General features: G+C 40.7%; 1 protein-coding gene across 1 annotated transcript in view; it reads right to left on the reverse strand.

Annotated features, from left to right (window-relative positions):
* Positions 1-20,264, reverse strand: part of plxna1a (plexin A1a) — a 326,999-nt gene that overhangs the window by 108,316 nt on the left and 198,419 nt on the right. Inside the window, 5 exon segments of the mRNA XM_036590727.1 lie at positions 8,418-8,532; positions 12,421-12,520; positions 12,603-12,756; positions 14,281-14,404; positions 14,524-14,624. Coding sequence (XP_036446620.1) covers positions 8,418-8,532; positions 12,421-12,520; positions 12,603-12,756; positions 14,281-14,404; positions 14,524-14,624 — 594 coding nt within the window.

A 20,264-nucleotide genomic window follows, 5' to 3' on the forward strand; every position in this document is an offset into this window, starting at 1 on the left:
TTAAGGAATCCTATAACTTGGCTACAAAGCATTAACCATCATTATAAATAAATAACTACGACATAAAGGTAATACCCCCTGAATAGCCTATTATATGAAATAAGCCTAGCATAAAACCAGAGGAAAAACAATCACATCAACAGGTTCTCTGTGCATCACCAACCACACGGCAATACTCATAAACATCACACAAACAATGCGAATCACACAAACATGAGCATGGATCGCCGCATTCCCTCTGTTATATAATCCTATCCCACTTCCTGAGTGCAATTTTCTTGAAATAGTATAATTGTGGACAGTATCTTTAACTGCCGCTCTGGAAGGGTACTGAATGCAGTCCAGCAACGATGTTGACTACCCCAAAAAGGCGGCGCCATTGACGTGCCTGGCTGGACCCAAGGCGGCATCTACGTATGTATATCTATGGTAAAAAGTTGGTGAATTAGCAGTTGTACTTTATACAGCTCCAGCATTTAAGACTGTTTATTGTTAAAACCGTGTTAGAATGATTGGCAGAGCTTTATTTTAATGCAAAGGATGATTATTTAATTTTTACCTAAAAATCTAATTCTGCTCCAGAGCTGCCTGTTGCTGACCCCTGACTTAGACTTACCAGGTAACCAACCTAGGGAGATTTATGTTGGACACAAAGAAATGGCCCGCTTGACATTGTGCTGACATGACAGACTGAAGCTATGGACAGCTACATGTTACATGTACAAGAGCTCAAACATGTTCAGCCAACTTTTATAAAATGGTGGATAATGAAGTATTTCATAGTAAAGAGTGGTAAAACATAATTGTATCAACTAGGCTTAACAGGACTCTCACAAGGTCTTTTAGCTTGAGGTACTACATACAAGTCCTATGTGTAGCGGGTTATATTCTTGTATTCATGAAAGCAAATCTCTACTGCACTGAGGGATGAAGGAGTAATATGAAGGTGAATACTTCTGAAAACCACTGTCTGTGAAAACAGTTTGTTGCTGCATCCACAAATGCAAGTTAAAACTCTAAAATGCAAAGAAGAAACCACATATAAACAGGATCCAGAAACGCTGCCACCTTCTGTGGGCCGAAAGTGGAAGTTCCCCCTTCTGAGGGGAAGTGGAAAAGTGTCCTGTGGTCCGACAAATCAACATGTGAAAAATCATGGACACTGTGTCCTCAGTTTGCTATCAGTGCACAGTTCAAACGCCAGTATTCATGATGATATGGGTGACTTGCACATTTGTGAAGGCACTATTAATGCTGAATGATATATACCTGTTTTGGCAACATTTGCTGCCATCCAGATGACGTCTTTTTCAGGGAAGGCCTTGCTTATTTCAGCAAGACAATGTCAAACCATATTCTGCATGTATTACAGCAGCATTGCTCCATATTAAAAGAGCATGGGTGCTAAACTGGCCTGCCTGCAGTCCAGACCTGTCACTCACTGAAAACATCTGCCGCATTATGAAATGAAAAATATGACCAAGGAGACTCCAAACAGTTGAGCAGCTAAAATTCTGTATCAAACAAGAATAGGAAACATTTCACTTTCAAAACTACAGCAATTGGTCCCCTCAGTTCCCAAACGCTTACAGAGTGCTGTTAAAAGAAGAGGTGATGGAAAAGAACAGAGGGGCCCTCCATTATGCAATGGATAAAGAATATGTCCATTTGTTTGTCAATGGAAAAAGTAACATATATATTAAAAGGCAAACAGTCTAAATTTAAAAAGGTATGGAATCCCTTCCCATCCTATTTATCACAAGTAGACATTAACAAGTTCTTATAAGATGTGTCATAAATCAGTGTTTTTCTCTCCGTTGACTTTGATTTTTTGAAAGGTGTGTATACATGTTTCTTTTTACAGATCTGACACTGCCTAAGGGCCTCTTTTTGATAGCTGCCAATAATCTGTGCCCACTACCGAAATGTTCTGCTGTCGAACTGCTATGTACCCAGTCTAGCTCTATTGTCTAACTGCTCTGCACAAAGTCTACCTGTATTTTTTTTATTTATTGTTGTTTTTAATTTGTTATTTTTGTTTGCTTGTTTTTAATTAATTCATGTACTATTTTTACCCACTTAATTACTTACATAGTTATTTGCTTTATGTGTGTTTGCTTAATTCTTGTTTGTTCTTCAGTGTTTATTGGCCATAGTTGTAATTGTTTAATTGTAAAATTTGTAAAACTCAACAAATACAATGTTTAAAAAAAAAAAAGAAGAGGTGATGAAACAGTGGTAATCATGCCATCGTCCCAACTTGTTTGAACGTGTTGTTGGCATCAAATTCAAAATGGCCATATATTTTTCAAACAATAAACAATAAAATTTCCCAGTTTCAACATTTGATGTGTTTGTAGTATTTTCCTTTAAAAATATGGTTTACATGATTTGCATATCATTGCATCCTAGTTTTATTTACATTCTGCACAGCATCCCAACTTTTTTGAAAATGGGGTTGTAATTCATACTCAACTTCCCAAAAAAGGTTCAGTGATATTTAGATCAGGTGAGTTTGATTCTTGACTTTAGCAGTGTATATAAGAACTTCATGAAGGAACATTGCTCACACCAATACAGCATATTATTCCTTGGCTGTTATACAACCATGCATTAATCACCATGTATAACAGCCTTTAAAAGTCTACAAAAGTCTACAAAATGCTTTGGATTCACAAATGTAAAGATGTTCAGAAATATGTCCAATTAGATCATATATGTGAAGCTCCTGATACAGGTTTTGTTGACACTGGGTCACAAAGGTGCTTATTATTCAGTTCTGTGCTAATTTATGAAGACATAATTTTGTGGTACTGAAATGTCCCATCAATGAGCTCTGAATACATGCATATACTGTTTCTGATGTAGTCTGTTCATGATTAGTATACATTGTCATATTTTCTAATATTTTTAATCTTGACAAATTTTATAACTTTACAGTCTTTGTGACTGATGCACCTGTAATTAAGCAAGCAGTCACTATTTGGCCTCTCTGGAAGTCTGAGTTTGCCTAATGTTGCTTAGATATCTCACTTTTTAAAGTATTGATGATCATTCCTCTTTTATGCCAAAACAAAGCTGCTTGACATTCAACCTAATATAATCACACTTACCACACTCTGCCTTTAAAATTGTGACTTTAAAAAATGTAATATGTTTCTGAATGTATTGCTGCCATCAAGTTCTAAATAAGTTAATAGTATTCATGAAATGGTAAAATGTCTCACTTCCAGCATCTGATTTGTGTTCTATGTTCTATTGTGTTTTTATTTACATTTATTTAGATTTTAAACAGTGTCACACATTTTTTGGAATTGGGGTTGTACTTGTCCAGTCCATAGCCTAACACTGTGCAGAATGGTGGAACAAATTTGTTAGCTACGCTGCTTGTTTGTGTGTTTGTTTATTTCTCCTCGTGGACTTCTCAAGTGCAGTTTACCCAAGCAATTTTCTGCCTGGTCAGGTTTAATGTGTTTCCTTGTTTATTCGTTGTCAGGCAAATGTTGATTTATATACATTTGATTTGCAAATGTAACTCATTATATTTTCAGTGACTGATGAGTTTATATTTTGTAAGCACAAATAAGGCATGCAAGATGCTTTAAGGTACAGATCTTCAGAATTGTACCAATGTTAAAAATTTTCCTTGCAAGATTTAGCATATAAAATGTAGCAGAGAGATAATGTTGATGTTTCACATGATGAGTAGAAGACCCACTTGCTTTAATAGAATGGAACTGAGATAGATAAGAAGTGTGATGGAGTAAGGGTAAGATTGAAGGAGAGATTGGGAGTGATGGCAAGACACTGTGGAATCTCATCCCAACTATTGCTTATTACAGTGCCTAAACCTGAAGACAATATCAGATACCCAGTCTCAAGTACTGATCTTCTCATTTTCTTCTGAAAATTCTACAAATTTAGCATTATACCCCAACATTCACTTTTTATATCAGCCCATGCCTTTCACCCAGATAACACATTCACCACCACCTCCACCCACTGCTTCCATGCATCAGTAAACTTCAAATAGTGCTTTTTGAACTGTGATTAGACCCTAACCATGTTGAGGCAGCTGCTTTTTTGGCTTTGCGAAAAAGTGCGCCAACTGTTATACAGAACAGGAAGCCTTGATCAATGTTATTTTCTTAGTGAGTTGCACAGAAACCATGTGTAGTGCAGTACATGATATAAAAGAGCACTCTGTAACTGGATTGAGCTGGGATACCTTGTGACCAATTAAGATCACAAATACAACAAAACGTAATACCCAGGCAGAGGTGCTGGGGAGTGGAGAGAGATAAGGGCATCCGGTTACTTGCTAACATGTGTATATGTTGCAATCACAGCTACTCACAGGGATGAGTTGTCTTTCACTTATATGCCTTTGCTTATATGTGACAGTAATTGTAGCATATCTATTAGTGGGTTAGAAATTATGCATGCGTCTATGAACAAAATGAACGTTTCGTTCATGACGATATCTGTTGTGAACGCATGTTTTTTTTTTTGTTTTTTTTTTTGGCAGGGATTGGGTAGGGCTGTAAGTAATCATAAGGCCCTGTACATAAGCATTGCTTGCCATTACAGCACTGGTCTGAGACAGAAGCAGAGTCCTGACTGATATTAGTTTTTATGCAAATGTAGCATTTGGAAACATAGAACATGATACAATTTGCATAGTCATTCAGTCAGAGCTGTTTATAAGTGCATAAATCCAGCCGGCTCTCCTCACAACAGCTACTGAGACAAAGCAAACATAGTGGCACAACAACAGGAAGGTTTAAAATGGGATTTGAATTTGATTGAGTGTGTATGTAGGGGGTGTGTGTGTGTGTAGGTGTTTGAGTACAAGTGTGTGTAGGCATAAAATGCCCATGCATGTATGAACACAAATAAAAGTACACTGCCAGCAGGGGTGGAAATGGGCTAGAACCAGAACCCCATGTTGTGAGTAAAAGCCAAGAAATAAAGGCGATCCAGCTCAGATTCTGAAAACCTAATAACTGCTATGCCGATGATACACAATTGTATATTTCACCAGAGGACAAAATTGAACTTAATAAGATAGAGGACAGTGTAAAGGCCATTAAAGACTGGTTGTCAAGTAACTTCCTCTTACTAAACTCGGACAAAACAGAAGTTCTTCTTCTTGGTCCAAAAGCTGCTAGGAATAATCTGCCTACGTTAACTCTTAATCTCAATAGTTTCTCAATTGCACCAGGCACATCGGTAAAAAGCCTTGGTGTCACGATCGATCCCGATCTGGCCTTTGATGAGCATATTACCAATTTTACCAGAATAGCTTTCCTCCACCTGCGTAACATCACTAAATTAAGAAATGCACTGTCGCTACAGGATGCAGAAACGTTAGTTCACGCCTTTATCACATCCAGGTTAGATTACTGTAACACTCTGCTTTCTGGTTGTTCCTGCCAAAACCTTAACAAGCTTCAGTTAGTCCAGAACGCTGCAGCCAGAGTTCTCACCAAAACCAGGAAATTTGACCACATTAGCCCAATTTTGTGTACCTTACATTGGTTGCCAGTTAAATTCCACATTGAGTACAAAATTCTTCTACTGACGTATAAAGCTTTGAATGGCCTTGCTCCGCAGTACCTCAGTGACCTTATTTTCTACTATCAACCAACATGCCCACTTAGATCACAAGGTGCGGGCTCATTATTAGTACCTAGAATTAATAAAGTTACGTCAGGGGGATGAGCCTTTTCATACAACGCCCCCCAGCTTTGGAATAACCTATCAGTCAGTGTTCGGGACTCAGACACAGCCTCCATCTTTAAGTCTAGGCTAAAACCTACCTGTTTAGTTGAGCCTTTGGTTAATTAGTTTTCCTGTTAGAAAAAGGCGCAGATCTGGGACAGAGAGTCCTATGGTAATCTGGGAATGTTGGTGCTGAACTATCTGTCCCCCTTATTCTCCCCCCGGATTCTCTGTAAAGCTGCTTTGTGACAACATCTGTTGTAAAAGGCGCTATATAAATAAATTTGACTTGACTAGTAAGTGTTTTTACAGGGAAACCACTTATAGTTGTTTTACTCTGTTCTAAAGTGTGTGCATGAAACAAAGTGTCTGTTGAACAAACCTTAATTTCAAAGCCCATTCAGCTTATGGAAGGTCAATGGAAGTGCTGCAGCAGGGTGTGCCCACCCGGTCTCCATGTTAACGACACATTAGTATCAGTATACCGTGTTGCAATATTGGTTGTTTTGACAAACATTTGATGATTTGCTTTGTAGTCGCCGCGTTGTTAGAAAGCTTGTTTGGATTTCTCTGTGTTAAATTGCTAGTTAACAGTAGTTTCAACAGAAGTAGCATTTACTTTTACGATTAAGGTTTTTATTGTGGTGTTAGTTTAAATTTTAGAAATGTCTATACCTCTTCACTTATGAACACATCCAGTGATGTTTTTAAACCATTCAGGCAGACTTTGTTACATTTTAATACAACCCCATTTCCAAAAAAGTTGGGACACAAAATGCAATGATGTACAAATCATTTAAACCCTATACAACCCAGGAACACATTCAAAAAAAGGCTGATAAAGTGTAATGCTTAAAAAAACACCTGGTGGTTAATTGGCAACAGGTATGAGCTGAGCATCCCAGAGAGGCTGAGTCTTTCGGAAGTGAAGATAAGGAGGAGTTCACCACTCAGTGAAAGACTGCATGATCAAATAGTGCAACAATTCGAGAATAACATTTCTCAACATAAAATAGCAACTATAAAATAGCAAGAACTTTTGCTTTTCATCATCTACAGTACATAATAACATTAAAAGATTCAGAGAATCTGGAGAAATCTCTGTATGTAAGGGACAAGGCCAAAAACCAGTATTTGCTGGCCGTGATCTTTGGGCCCTCAGGTGGCACTGAATTAAAAACAGACATGATTCTGTAGTGGAAATCACTGCATGGGTTCAGGAACACTTCTGAAAACCACTGTCTGTGAATACAGTTCGGCACCGAATCCACAAATGCTAATTAAAACTCTTAAACGCAAAGAAGAAAGCATATATAAACAGCCTTCTCTGTGCCCAAGCTCATTTAAAATGGACTGAGGTGAAGTGGACAAGTGTCCTGTTGTCCGACAAATCATTATCTGAATTTCTTTTTGGAAATCATGGACAATGTGTCCTCTGGGCTAAAGACCACTCAGCTTGTTATCAGTGCACAGTTCAAATGCCAGTATTCATATGGTTTAGTATTTGCATTAGTGCACATGGCATGGGTGACTGGCACATCTGTGAAGGCGCCATTAATGCTGAACTTTATATACATGTTTTGGCATGTATATACATGTTTTCTGCATGTATTACAACAGCATGGCTCTGTATTAAAAGAGTCCGGGTGCTAAACTGGCCTGCCTGCGGTCCAGACCTGTCACCACTGAAAACATTTGGCACGTTATAAAATGAAAAATACTTCAAAGGAGACCCCGAACTGTTGAGCAGCTAAAATCCTATGTTAATCAAGAATGGGAAAACATTTCACTTTTAAAACTACAGCAATTAGTTTCCTCAGTTCTCAGTTTTGGAAATGGGATTGTAAATGTTCCTGCACCCCAAATAAACGGTGTCTTCTGCATTTAAGAAAATTAATTTTAAAGATATTTAAGGAGGTTTAAGTTCCAAATAAACTATTTTTGTATGGGGTAATCTCTATTTTTAATCAAAGCATTAATGATTATAAGGTCTGTAACGAAAATGCCTTGGCTGAACAGAGACCTACATTTATTTACAATAATCAGTCATAAGTACTGTTGTTGGCAACATGCAGAATTTGAGAACTTTCAAATTCTTTCAGTTAAGGTCTGAGACCTTTGATGTAAGGTAAAGTTAAGGAAAAACAGTCCAGCTTTCAGCTATTGAAATGTCCTAGATTTAAACATGTAGTGGTTAAAAGTGGATAAAAGTGTGAAAACCATAAAAAGTTATTTTAGGAATTGTTTATGCAAAAAATAGTGTTCCCCCTGTAAAACCTGGACATTCTCATCCCTGACTACCAGTCAAAAGTTTAAATATATATTCCTAATTTTAAAAACATTTCGTTCTAAAGGCATATGTCTAAATGTAGGTAATTTTTTTTCTAAGACAGATATGAACAGTGAAGTACAAATTATTCCCTAAAACAAAAAAATTATTTAAATTCAAAAACTTATTTTTTATATGCCCCATAACAAGTGGTTTTCAGCAACATCAAAGTATCAGCATGTTTGTTATCTTATTTAGTCCTGTTAGAAAAGCATCTCAGAAGGCTTCTCATAAAGCTGCTTGACAAAAAGCAAAGAACAAGTGAAGCTGTATCAAGGCAAAGGGGGGCTAATTTTTAAAAAGAATGTAAAATAAAATGTAAAATGTTTTAATTTATGTATGTGTTTAGCATGTTGTGTCTCACCTCTGACTTGTTTACTCGGCCCTCATGGAAGGAGCAGTCATTGACATTATGGGTACACATATGGCGATATTTGCACCAGTGGCAGGGGAAGGAGCCATTCACACAGGAGAGACATCTGTAAAGACATACAGACAGGCAGGATTTGCTAATCAAAAGTTCTCAAAACTGCAACCATTACTTTAAATTGCAACAAGTATTTATTCAATCAAATCTCAGAGGGCTTGTATTTCCTCAAGAAATACAGAGGAGATATGGGAGGTAAAGGGAACACAATAACTAAAATACAGCAATCATTTAAAATCAATCAAATCTTGGCCATAATATTCTGTCAATTACCCTTTTGTCTTATTTTCTTTGTCTATGCTGTCACTTTCCATCTTAAAGTAGAGGACATGGAGAGAGGAAGGTGAGGGGTAACTTTAAAATATATTACAAAAAGACCAGAAAGAGGGTCACTCATTAAAATCTGAGATGAAATTATGTCAGGGTGGTGACCAGCAGGATGGAAAAAAACAATGCGCAAAAAGGTGCGCTTTTGATTGCAAGAGCATCCTTTGGGAGATAAAGCCAGAATAAAGTTCTTGTAGCAGTAACTAAACAGATAAAATGCATATATACATATATATACTTGTACAAACACAAAAAAGACAGTTAGCAAATTTGATCTATTTTATGTTCTGTACTTAATCAAAATTATCTGCATGTATAGCATAAAGAAACTGTCAGGTTTCTTTATTGACTTGCAGCAAGATGCATTTTACTATAAAACAGAAGGACACAGAGGTTCTTAAAAATGTTTCCAAAGTATTTGTACACAAGTATCAAAAAGTACAATGTCACAAAAATATAATTTAAGTTACACTGGCCATCTTACCTTGGTGGACAACAAGGCTCTGCAGTTAAGCAAACAAACAAACTTATTTGGATCTATTACTTACTAAAGATTCGGTTCGATTAAATAATTTAATGACCATCTAAAGCAACTGGTGCCTAGGGCAATAAAGTGTTGAACTGCAATCTAGACCCTCTAGTGGTGCAAAAAAAAAAAAGAAAAACAACAACAACAACAACAAAAGAACTAGATAAACAAATATTTTATTTATCTCAAGATCTTACAAAGCTGTGCCACAAGGTACAGCTTTTTAAAAAAAATACAACATGTATCGTAGCCTGTAGCTTCTACTTGGAAACCCAGTAAACTTTTCCTGTAGTCAGACATGGCCTCAGCATGCAGTAAGAAAGCCAATAAGCCAAAAGGAACAGGCCCATCCCTCTTCTTTCTCACCCTTACATAGGCTTACATTTAAATACACTGCAAGAGACTATACACACAGAGAGAGAGAGGCTGAAAAACACAGGATGACAGAGAGAAAAGAATTCACTAAAACATGTCAGAAATGCATATTTCTCACAACATTTGAATCTGCAATAGGTTCCCTCTACCCCTCTATGTAGTATTATGAAGTTTCACAGCCTCTCATTCTTAGGCAACAGTAGCTGATGAACTGTGATTTCAAGAACATTAGAAGAAAAAACATACTGAAACAATCAGACTACATCTGCCTCCAGTCATTCTCCAGAACAGATTTTCAGCCTTTTAAGTCTCTGTTTTATGCCTTTACCACATTCCTTTTGTGAGTGCAGTGCTAACAGCTGTTTGTTTTTCTCAAGTAGCCTGGAATAATAACATCAGGTCCCCAGACATGCTAACTATTGATCAGACTAAATGATCAAAGCAGTCTGGGGTAAGCTCTCTGATGTAACACCACAGTCCTTACAGCAAAGGGTCTCTCTCTCTCTCTCTCTCTCACTCACACACACACACACACACACACACACACAGACAGTATCTATATTATAATTATCAGTAATTATAGGACTCACAGGTTTTCATAGCCTTTTTAAAATATGACACCACTGTTTTGCTGGTACATTTCTGTTCCAACTTATTCTCAAACATCATGATGCATAATAGGGCTGCACAATTAATCATATTTTTGGTGGCTTTACAATATAAATGTCTATGATCATTAACACTGCAGTGACAGAGCAGAGCAGTCATGTTCCTCAAACCATGTGTACAGTGTGGCAGAGAGCATTTGCCTGCTAAAACAGGCCACTGCCAATGGGAATACCTGTGCCATGAAGGGGTGTACCTTGTCTGCAGCATTGTTTAGGTAGGTGGCACGTGTCAAACTGATGTCCATGTGAATGTCCAGACCCAGAGTTTCCCAGCAGAATTTTGCCCAGAACATCACACTCCCTTCATCCACTGGACTTCTTCCCACAGTGCATCATGATGCCATCACTTCCCCAGGTAAACAGAGCACACATACCCAGCCATTCATGTGACGTAAAAGAAAATGGGACTCATTGGACCAGGTGACCTTCTTCTGTAGCTCCAAAGTCTATCTCTGATGCTCCAATGCCCATTGTGGGTGCTTTCAATGGTGGACAGGAGTCGGCATGGGCACTATGACCAATCTGTGGGTATGCAGTCTCATACACAGTATGATCCACTGTGTGTTGCGACACATTCCTTCCATAACCATCATTAAAATTATTGTGACTTGTGTCACAGTAACCTGTCTGTTAGTTTGGACCAGACGGTTTGTGAGATGTTCCGATCCAGTCTCCTCGCCATACCGATTTGGCTTTTGTCAAAGACACTTAGGTCCATTTCTTCAGCATTTAACACAGGGGTGGGTGGGTCAAGACCAATTCCCTCACTCCCAGTCAGCTTCTTTACTGTCCAGCCACTGAAGATCAGGCTCAGGCCGTCAGTTGTTTCATTCCTCACAGTGAGTTTGCTGTCACGGTTTCATTTGGCATTTCGGCTCAACTTGGCATCGTTTCAAATTAAAAGCCCTCTGCAGAGTCTTGTAACTGCAACTTCATGACAGATCATAAAATTCTGAAGCAGCAGCTGCCGCTGGAAAATATTTGTATTTATTTATGAATGGAGAATGCAGAAATAGATTAACTATTGTAGATGTACCAAAATGGTAGGTGTGTTTAATAGAGTGGACAGTAAGTGTGCACAATGTTTAAAAACTCCCACTGCTGTGAGATCCATTTTTCACTTGTAGTAGTACAACACACACTAACATGCCACTATCATGTCAGTGTTACTGCAGTGCTGAGAATGATGCATCATCCAGATGATAACTGCTCAGTGGGTCCTGACCACTGATGAACAGGATAAATGGGAGCTACCAAATGTAGAGAAAGAGATGGACTACAATCTTGAATTGTCGAACTACAAAATACACCTTAATGCTAAGTAGACCTGATAAACTGGACAATGACAACTAAATAAAAGGTAGATGTACCTAACAAATAAAGTGACCAAAGACTGTATCATTATATCTAGTCAGAGACACTATTACAATTATATTTTAGCAGTTCCCATAGTCAGTGCATGTCCAACTTCATTTTTACACTGCATTTTATGTCTATACATACACATGCACAAGCAATCACATATGGATTACAGGTTAAATTTGTTGGTTTAAAGGGGAGAGAGGGGGAGAGAGGGGGGGAGAGAGAGATAGAGAATGCTCTTAACATCTGGAGTTGCAAAGGCACAAACTGCAACTTGTTGTCAACTTGGAAAAAGAAAGGAACTAAAAAAGAATTGAGAGAGAAATAAAAGAAAAAAAAGGAGCAAAACAGGCTGAAAGGGCAATGAGAGGAGGAAAACAAAGAGCTAGAGGGGAAATGAGGAGAGAGCATGTGTGTTTGTGTGTGTGTGTGTGTGTGTGTGATAAAGAGAGACAAAAAGAGAGAGAAGCATAACTGAGAGTAGTAAAATTGGATAGCTGATTCATGGATGCTCCAAGTCACTAAGGAAAGTCTCATCTCTGTTCTCCAAACAGGCAAAAACAACCAGACTCCCTAACGGGCAGTAAACACCCAACACATGTAGGGCTCTGACCTGTACATATACAAATTTTCTCAAATCTGAAATATCAGGCACAAAAGTGGAGGTGGGTAAACTTACGACTGGTGGACGCTACAGTTGTAGAAGACAAAATCCACATTTGCAAACTTCTTCCCTGTTTCTTTTGACTTCAGGTACAGCATCATCATACGCTTGTCACCTATGGCAAGGAAAGTTACATGCTACAGATACTGCAAAGAAATACACAAATGTACATTTGTATGTGTGCTCTCATGTCTCACCCTGGTTGCGTGTAATGTGGGCTATCTCGCGTGTGGTGGGGGACAGACAGTAAATGCGTCCTCCAATGATGTGTCCCTCAGTCTCTGTGTAATCCTCAAATGAGCAGTTTACTCCTGCAGACAGACTGGGCACATTCTGAGCCTGCAAGACGAGCTGGAGAGCAAACAGACCCCTTTAGCATTAGTATTGCTGTGAAGACCATCCAGCAGACACCTAGTATTATTGTGTTTATTCCAAAGTGTCTACATAAACATCTTCATTATAAGTAGGAGACATTCACAATTGTGCTAGTACATAAACAAACAAGCACAATGAAGCATGCACACACTATCGACCCGACTGATATATGAACTAGCCCATCTGCCAAACATTGAGGTCCCCCAGATTTATCGGTCTCACTAATAATTTTGGTGATAAAGCACTAATATTTAGTCGTTGCTTTATGATGCGACAGATGTGATGTGAAAAATTTACTTCTGTTAAAACAATACAGGCTGAGCTGGTTAATCTGAGCCAAGTAAAGACCTTTCTGTACTTCTATATTGATATGATATGTTTGAAAATATCATGATACTGTATTTTATCAGTAACTGCCTAGTAGTAATTTAACATATAGATAGCTGGTCCGGGAGGAAAAAAGACCTACATTATCTAAATAATAATTTAATGTTTAAATATTATTAGCTATTAAGTCAAAATGCAGTTTAAATGGTATGACTGCGATTGAAATTAAAATCTCATCCATATACAAATATCTGCATGGGGTTTAACACTCTGACCTCAGGAAACAGATCTGCCATTTTGCTCAATACATTAATGTTACATAATTTCAGAGCCTATATATTTTGTTTTGAGTCCTCTTTCATCCCATATAACATGTCCACTGGTTTTGTTTCTAAAGTTCTTATCATAACACAGACATGTTGTACAAGCATGCACATTTTGATTAGGTGGACATTGTTCTCCATTAAAATCAATTAAGTTAACAATAAAAAAGACATTTTATTTAGCCAGCGAAATGAGTTAGCTTACATAGTGTGAGTTTGTAACGTGCTGAATTAGGCTACTTACTTGATATTTTAGAGGTTTGCACATAATGGCTTCTGTGAGCCACACTAATCCAGGAACCCCTGCTCTGTGTTTCAATGCAGATTACAGCTTGATAATTTTATATAAACTTAATTCTGGACAGCTGATTAATTTTTATCATAATGTTTTACATTATTATTATTTTTTATTAGTCTGTGATCTTATAACAGTTATTATTGTTGCTAGGCAGTTATTTAACCATGGCTATCATGTCAGGTTTTAACTGGAACTTTGTTTGATGGTGAGCCAGTTCAGGTCAGTTTTAGACAGAATTTGATTGGATTCTTTAGCTGGGCTTAAAACTTGTTGCTGTGGGCCAGGTAGGGTTGGGATCAGATAGATGGATATCAGGTTGCATTTAGGTTCTGACCAAAATTTCAGGCCCATTTAAAGCTCTAACAGACATACATGTATGTGCATTTTCACAGATTTAGCTTTGAAAAAAACTATGAATTTTATCAGTAATTTTGCAGACAGGCCCTAAAACATACAAGCATGTAAATCTATACACAGAAAGGGAGACATAATAGCTGTTTTTCATCAACATGCAATACTCACCCAGAAGTCACACACACAAAAGTTACTGACCTGCACTTCAGACATGGTGACTGAAATATTGTTTGGGTGGACAGTGAGTCTGACACATTGCTCAATGCGGGAGGCAAACCGCTGGGGCTCATCAGCTCTTTCACATCGGTCCTTACGAGTGCAACTAGAACGAGACAAGAGTTAAATCAGTTTCTAAACAATAATAAAAAGCACTTTTAAGTAGATTTTCATGTAAAATGGTTTAATGTATCATTATATTACGTGAAATGATGAGATACTCACAGGTTGTGTAAGACACACCAGCCACAGTGGGGGTCTCCAGATCCAAGACACTCATTACAGCTAGAGTACTGCTCACAGCTCTCTACTGGCACCCTGCTCACCTACAGAGAGAGACACAGTCATTGGGACAGAGTGAGTTGTCAGAATCTGTAGAAGGTGGTGGTGGGAAGTGGGAAGTGTGATGCTGTTAAATGATATGGATTTCTGTGGGTACCGTGATAAGACCAAAAATGCTCAAGCACTTTATTATTGAACACATATTATTATTGCCCACGTAGTGGAACACACTGTAACATAAATATAAGTTCACAACCATCCCTGGTAGATGGCATAAAATAATCTGGATGCAAGAGCCAATGTAGATTTTTCTTCACCAGCTCTAGTAGAAAAGTATACAAAATCAGAAAGTATTCCAAACCCCAGACATACTGCAAAAGTTAAAAAGCCTTTATCAAAACCAAGATGTACACATATACTACTGTGCAAGTCACCCATCATTTATTTAAGTTCTATTCAAAATGGTCATTAAGTTATTCATTTTTCAGTATCAGGAAAAAAAACAGGAAACATATTTAACAGAAATTTACACAGAATATTCCATTTTTAGCTTGTCTACGGTTTGCCTTTATTACAGCTTCCTTTTTTGGGAGACTTGCTTTTAGTTTTTCACAGAAATCTGCAGGGATATTCTTCCACACCTCCACAGTTCAGGCTTATAAGTTGGTAGCATTTCCTGCTTCTCATGATCCAAGTAATCCAGAACACATTCAAAGATCTTGAGGTCTGGATTCTGGTGTTGCAGATATTTTCCTTTCAATCTTCTGTTCCTTATGCAAATGGTTTGTATTATATCTAATCTCTTCTGAAATGTATTCTATAAAATGAATAGCTTGTACCTACTGGCTGTTTTGACTGGAAATGAAATGAATTAAGTGTGGACTTTTGCACAGCACTGTACATATACAAAGACACACATTAATGGGTCTCATAATTCCAAAAACCTCCATGATAAACGGACACAGAACATCGTGTACCCTGCCCAGGAGAGGGTCACCGGGACCTACCCCTGGAGCCAGGCCTGGGGGTAGCGTCCCTCGGCGAGCGCCTGGTGGCCGGGCAGCCCACGTAACCTGGCCGGGCTCAGCCCGAAGAGGCAACGTGGGGGGACCATGTAGGCCCACCACCCGCAAGGTCCAGCATGGGGGAGTGGTGCAGTGCCGTACAGGCAGTGGGAGATTGCAGGGGGGCCCTTGGTCCCCTAGGCCCCTGCGGCAGAAACTGGCTCTTGGTACGTGGAATGTCACCTCACTGGGGGGGAAGGAGCCGGAGCTTGTGCGGGAGGTTGAGAGGTACCAACTAGATATAGTTGGGCTCACCTCCACCCACAGTATCGGCTCTGGAACCAAACTCCTGGATAGGGGTTGGTCCCTCTCCTACTCTGGGGTTGCACAAGGTGAGAGGCGCCGGGCGGGTGTGGGGATACTCACGAGTCCCCGGCTGGCGGCAGTGCAGTTGGAGTTTGTCCCGGTGGACGAGAGGGTCGCCTCAATGCGTATTAAAATCGCAGAGAGGAAAACTCTGACTGTTGTGTGTGCTTATGCACCAAACAACAGGTCGGAGTATTCGGCCTTCTTGGAGCAAGTGGGCGGGGTTCTGGAAAGGGTCCCGACTACAGACTCCATAGTCTTACTGGGAGACTTCAATGCTCATGTTGGCAATGACTGGGAGACCTGGAGAGGCGTGATTGGGAAGAACGGCCTGCCCGATCTAAACCCGAATGGTGAATTGTTATTGGACTTCTGTGCCAGGCATGGATTGTCCATAACGAACACCAAATTCAAACACAAGGATGTTCATAAGTGTACATGGTACCAGAGCTACTTGGGTCAAAGGTCAATGATTGACTTTGTTGTCATTTCATCTGACTTGGGACCATATGTTCTGGACACTCAGGTGAAGAGAGATGCTGAGCTGTCAACTGATCACCATCTGGTGGTGAGTTGGATCAGATGGCAGGGAAGACTGAGGGTTAGACCCAGTAGGCCCAAGCGAATAGTGAGGGTGTGCTGGGAACCACTGTCGGAGGCCCCTGTTCGGAATGATTTTAACTCCCACCTCCGGGAGAGCTTTTCTCATGTCCCGGAGGAGGTAGGGGACATAGAGTCTGAATGGACCCTGTTCAAAACCTCCATTGTGGAAGCTGCCAGGCGTAGCTGTGGCCAAAAGCTTGTTGGTGCCTGTCATGGCGGTAACCCAAGAACCCCCTGGTGGACACCGGTGGTGAGGGAGGCCGTCAAGCTGAAGAAAGAGCACTTTGAGGAACTCCATAATCCGGGTGACATGCCTCCCTCACGGGAGTCAGGGCCAGAGGCCTCTGCCGTGTCAAGCTCCATTTCCCTGGTGGAGGTCACTGAGGTAGTTGGCAAGCTCTTCAGTGGCAAGGCACCGGGGGTGGATGAGATTCGTCCGGAGATGCTTAAGGCTCTGGATATTGTGGGGCTGTCGTGGCTGACACGCCTCTGCAATAGTGCATGGACCTCGGGAACAGTACCCTTGGACTGGCAGACCGGGGTGGTGGTCCCTATTTTCAAGAAAGGGGACCGGAGGGTGTGTGCCAACTATCGGGGTATTACACTGCTCAGCCTCCCTGGGAAAGTCTATGCCAAGGTGCTGGAAAGGAGACTTCGACCGATAGTTGAACCTCAGATTGAGGAGGAACAATGCGGATTCCGTCCTGGCCGTGGAACAATGGACCAGCTTTTCACCCTCTCACGGATTGTTGAGGGGGCATGGGAGTTTGCCAACCCAGTCTACATGTGTTTTGTGGATTTGGAGAAGGCTTTTGACCGTGTTCCCCGAGATATCTTGTGGGAGGTCCTCCGGGAGTATGGGGTGCCGGGGTTACTACTCCAGGCCATTCAATCTCTGTACGCCCGGAGTGAGAGCTGTGTTCGTATACTCGGCATTAAGTCGGACTCTTTCAGTGTTAGCGTTGGACTCCGCCAGGGTTGTGCCCTGTCTCCACTCCTGTTTGTGATATTCATGGACAGGGTGTCAAGGCATAGCCGGGGTCAGGAGGGCATTATGTGTGGAGGCCGGAGGGTGGCGTCTCTGCTATTTGCAGATGATGTTGTTCTTTTAGCTGGATCACATGGATGCCTCCAGCGCACACTGGAGCGGTTTGCAGCTGAGTGTGAAGCGGTTGGTATGCGGATCAGCACCTCCAAGTCTGAGTCAATGGTCTTAGCCCGGAAAAGGATGGTATGCCCACTCCAGGTAAGGGAAAAGGACTTGCCCCAGGTGGAGGAGTTTAAGTATCTCGGGGTCTTGTTCACGAGTGATGGGAAGAAGGATCGTGAGATTGACCGCAGGCTGGGACAAGCGGCAGCAGTAATGCGGTCGCTGTACTGGACTGTAGTGGTGAAGAGGGAGCTGAGCCGTAAGGCGAAGCTCTCTGTTTACCGATCGGTCTACATCCCGACCCTCATCTATGGTCATGAGCTGTGGGTAATGACTGAAAGAATGAGATCACGAATACAAGCGGCAGAAATGAGCTTTCTTCGCAGGGTGGCGGGCTACACTCTATTTGATAGGGTGAGGAGCTCGGCCATCCGGGAGGAGCTCGGAGTAGAGCCGCTACTCCTCCGCATTGAGAGGAGCCAGCTGAGGTGGTTCGGGCATCTGATCCGGATGCCCCCTGCGCGCCTCGCGGTGGGGGTGTACCAGGCACGGCCTACCGGAATAAGACCCCGGGGTCGTCCTAGGACCCGCTGGAGGGATTATATCTCCAAGTTGGCCTGGGAGCGGCTTGGGGTCCCTGGGAATGAGCTGGAGGAAGTTGCGGGGGACAGGGTCACCTGGGATTCTCTGCTCTCCCAACTGCTACCGCGACCTTATCTGGACTAAGCGGTTAACGATGATGATGATGATGATAATTCCAGCCAACATCTCTGCAAACCAGAGCAGCAGGACTCAGGGCAGCATCTCTCTACTACTTTTCATGTCATGCAGTTTCAACTTTAATCTGACACAAGACATGTGGTTTTATATTTAATGTGTCTCCACCAATGTCCTCAAGCCATGTCCTATTTCTCTCTCAGGTGTTGCAGGTATTACAAGAAGAGGGCAGGCCACTTTTACATCTACTGTCAGAGATGAGGAGTGATCCACTTAATCGCCGTGCTGCATCATTAAATTGTATGAGCCCTGCAGAAGTGCAATTATAGGAAGGAAAGAGGATCGAGAGACAGAGAGCAAGAGAAAGAGAGAGAGAGAAGAAGAAACTGGAGAGCTGCCAACTGCTATAGGAGAGAGAGGTGATAGAGAGGACAAGAAGAAAGTGAGGACATGCATACAAGATGGAATAGTAAAACAGGAAAGGAGTAAAAGAAGACGAGAGGTAGGAAATGAGACAGAAAGGGTAAGAGAGAGTGATTGGAGAGTGAGAGGGAAAGGGTAAAAGTGTTTGTATGTGTATGTGTGTATGTGTACGTGTGTGTGTGTGTGTGTGTGTGTGTGTGTGTGTGTGTGTATGAAGGGGGGGGCAGTTCTGTTTTCACTTTCCTTCATGCGATCTGATAAGAGGCAAGGCACGGACAGCAGTGCAGATCTGGATAAATGGGTAAATGGGTCAGTGAGCAGAAGGATGACGATAATTTCACTCACAGATGGATGAGAGGATACTCCTTATTTTCAGCCTGACTGCCAAAGCTGTGAACCTGTACATGAGCAAGGGATATCCTGGTCTGATTGGGATCAAAGCTGATCCAACACATTTTAATGCTAAGCTGATTCAATTTCAATCCTTCAAAATATTTTTGAGCTCTATTTTGAGTTTTTATTCAGTCAATATTAAAACTTAAAACATCACATCTCTAGTTTAAATATTAAAATATAAAGTGTGCGTTCAAGCCTATTTTTTGCCATGCTTCTAGAAGCATGTAGGAAAAAAAAATGTATGTATGGAAGCAAAAGCATCGCAAAAAATAATCAGCTTCACCAGCTGTGCAACATATTCAGATACACAAGTAAAATCTAAACTGGTAGCTAATGTTAACATGTGTGTTTAGCAATTCTTTCCGACCAATTAGTAGTCTGTAGTGTTTTTACATCACCTTTGGGTATCGGCTCAGCTCACTTGGAACCTCGATGGAGGTGGTACCGAAAATAGTACTTGGTACCAGGATTTGCCTAGCGCAGGGGTCGGCAACCTAAATGTTAAGAGCAACCATTTTGTCCTTTCAATAAAAATCAAACCACTTTGGGAGCCACAACACTTTTACCATCTTGGCTGTAAATATGTCTCAGTATGTGCTAATGTGCTAGTATAGGCTAAAAAATACAATATAAATGAAACCACAGACTTACTTTGCTTTGCTTTAAGCTTTAGCTCAGCTATAGCCGCTTTTCTTCGGCAGGAAACCTTTCCTCAAAAGTTGAATAGTTTCTTAAAAAAGTTTCTTAACGTTTGACGTTTTTAGGCTGAAGTCAGCTTCTGATTCACAGCTTCTAGTTCGAATTTTCCCGTTCCACGTTAAATGGTGCCTGAGGCACAATAACGTAACTGCTGCACTATTTAAGGTGGAATGGGAAGATTCGAACAAGAGACTGCCTAACGAGAGACTGAGCTCAGCTTCGCGACTTTTTAGTTTGACAGTTTCCCGTTGCAGATTAAACGTGTCAGGAAACCAGCTGAGTGCTTATAAACGCAGATAAGTCCATTAGTCTCCAAATTATCAATG

The sequence above is a fragment of the Colossoma macropomum genome, unplaced genomic scaffold (assembly GCF_904425465.1).
Source record: "Colossoma macropomum unplaced genomic scaffold, Colossoma_macropomum, whole genome shotgun sequence".
Taxonomy (NCBI): Eukaryota; Metazoa; Chordata; class Actinopteri; order Characiformes; family Serrasalmidae; genus Colossoma; species Colossoma macropomum.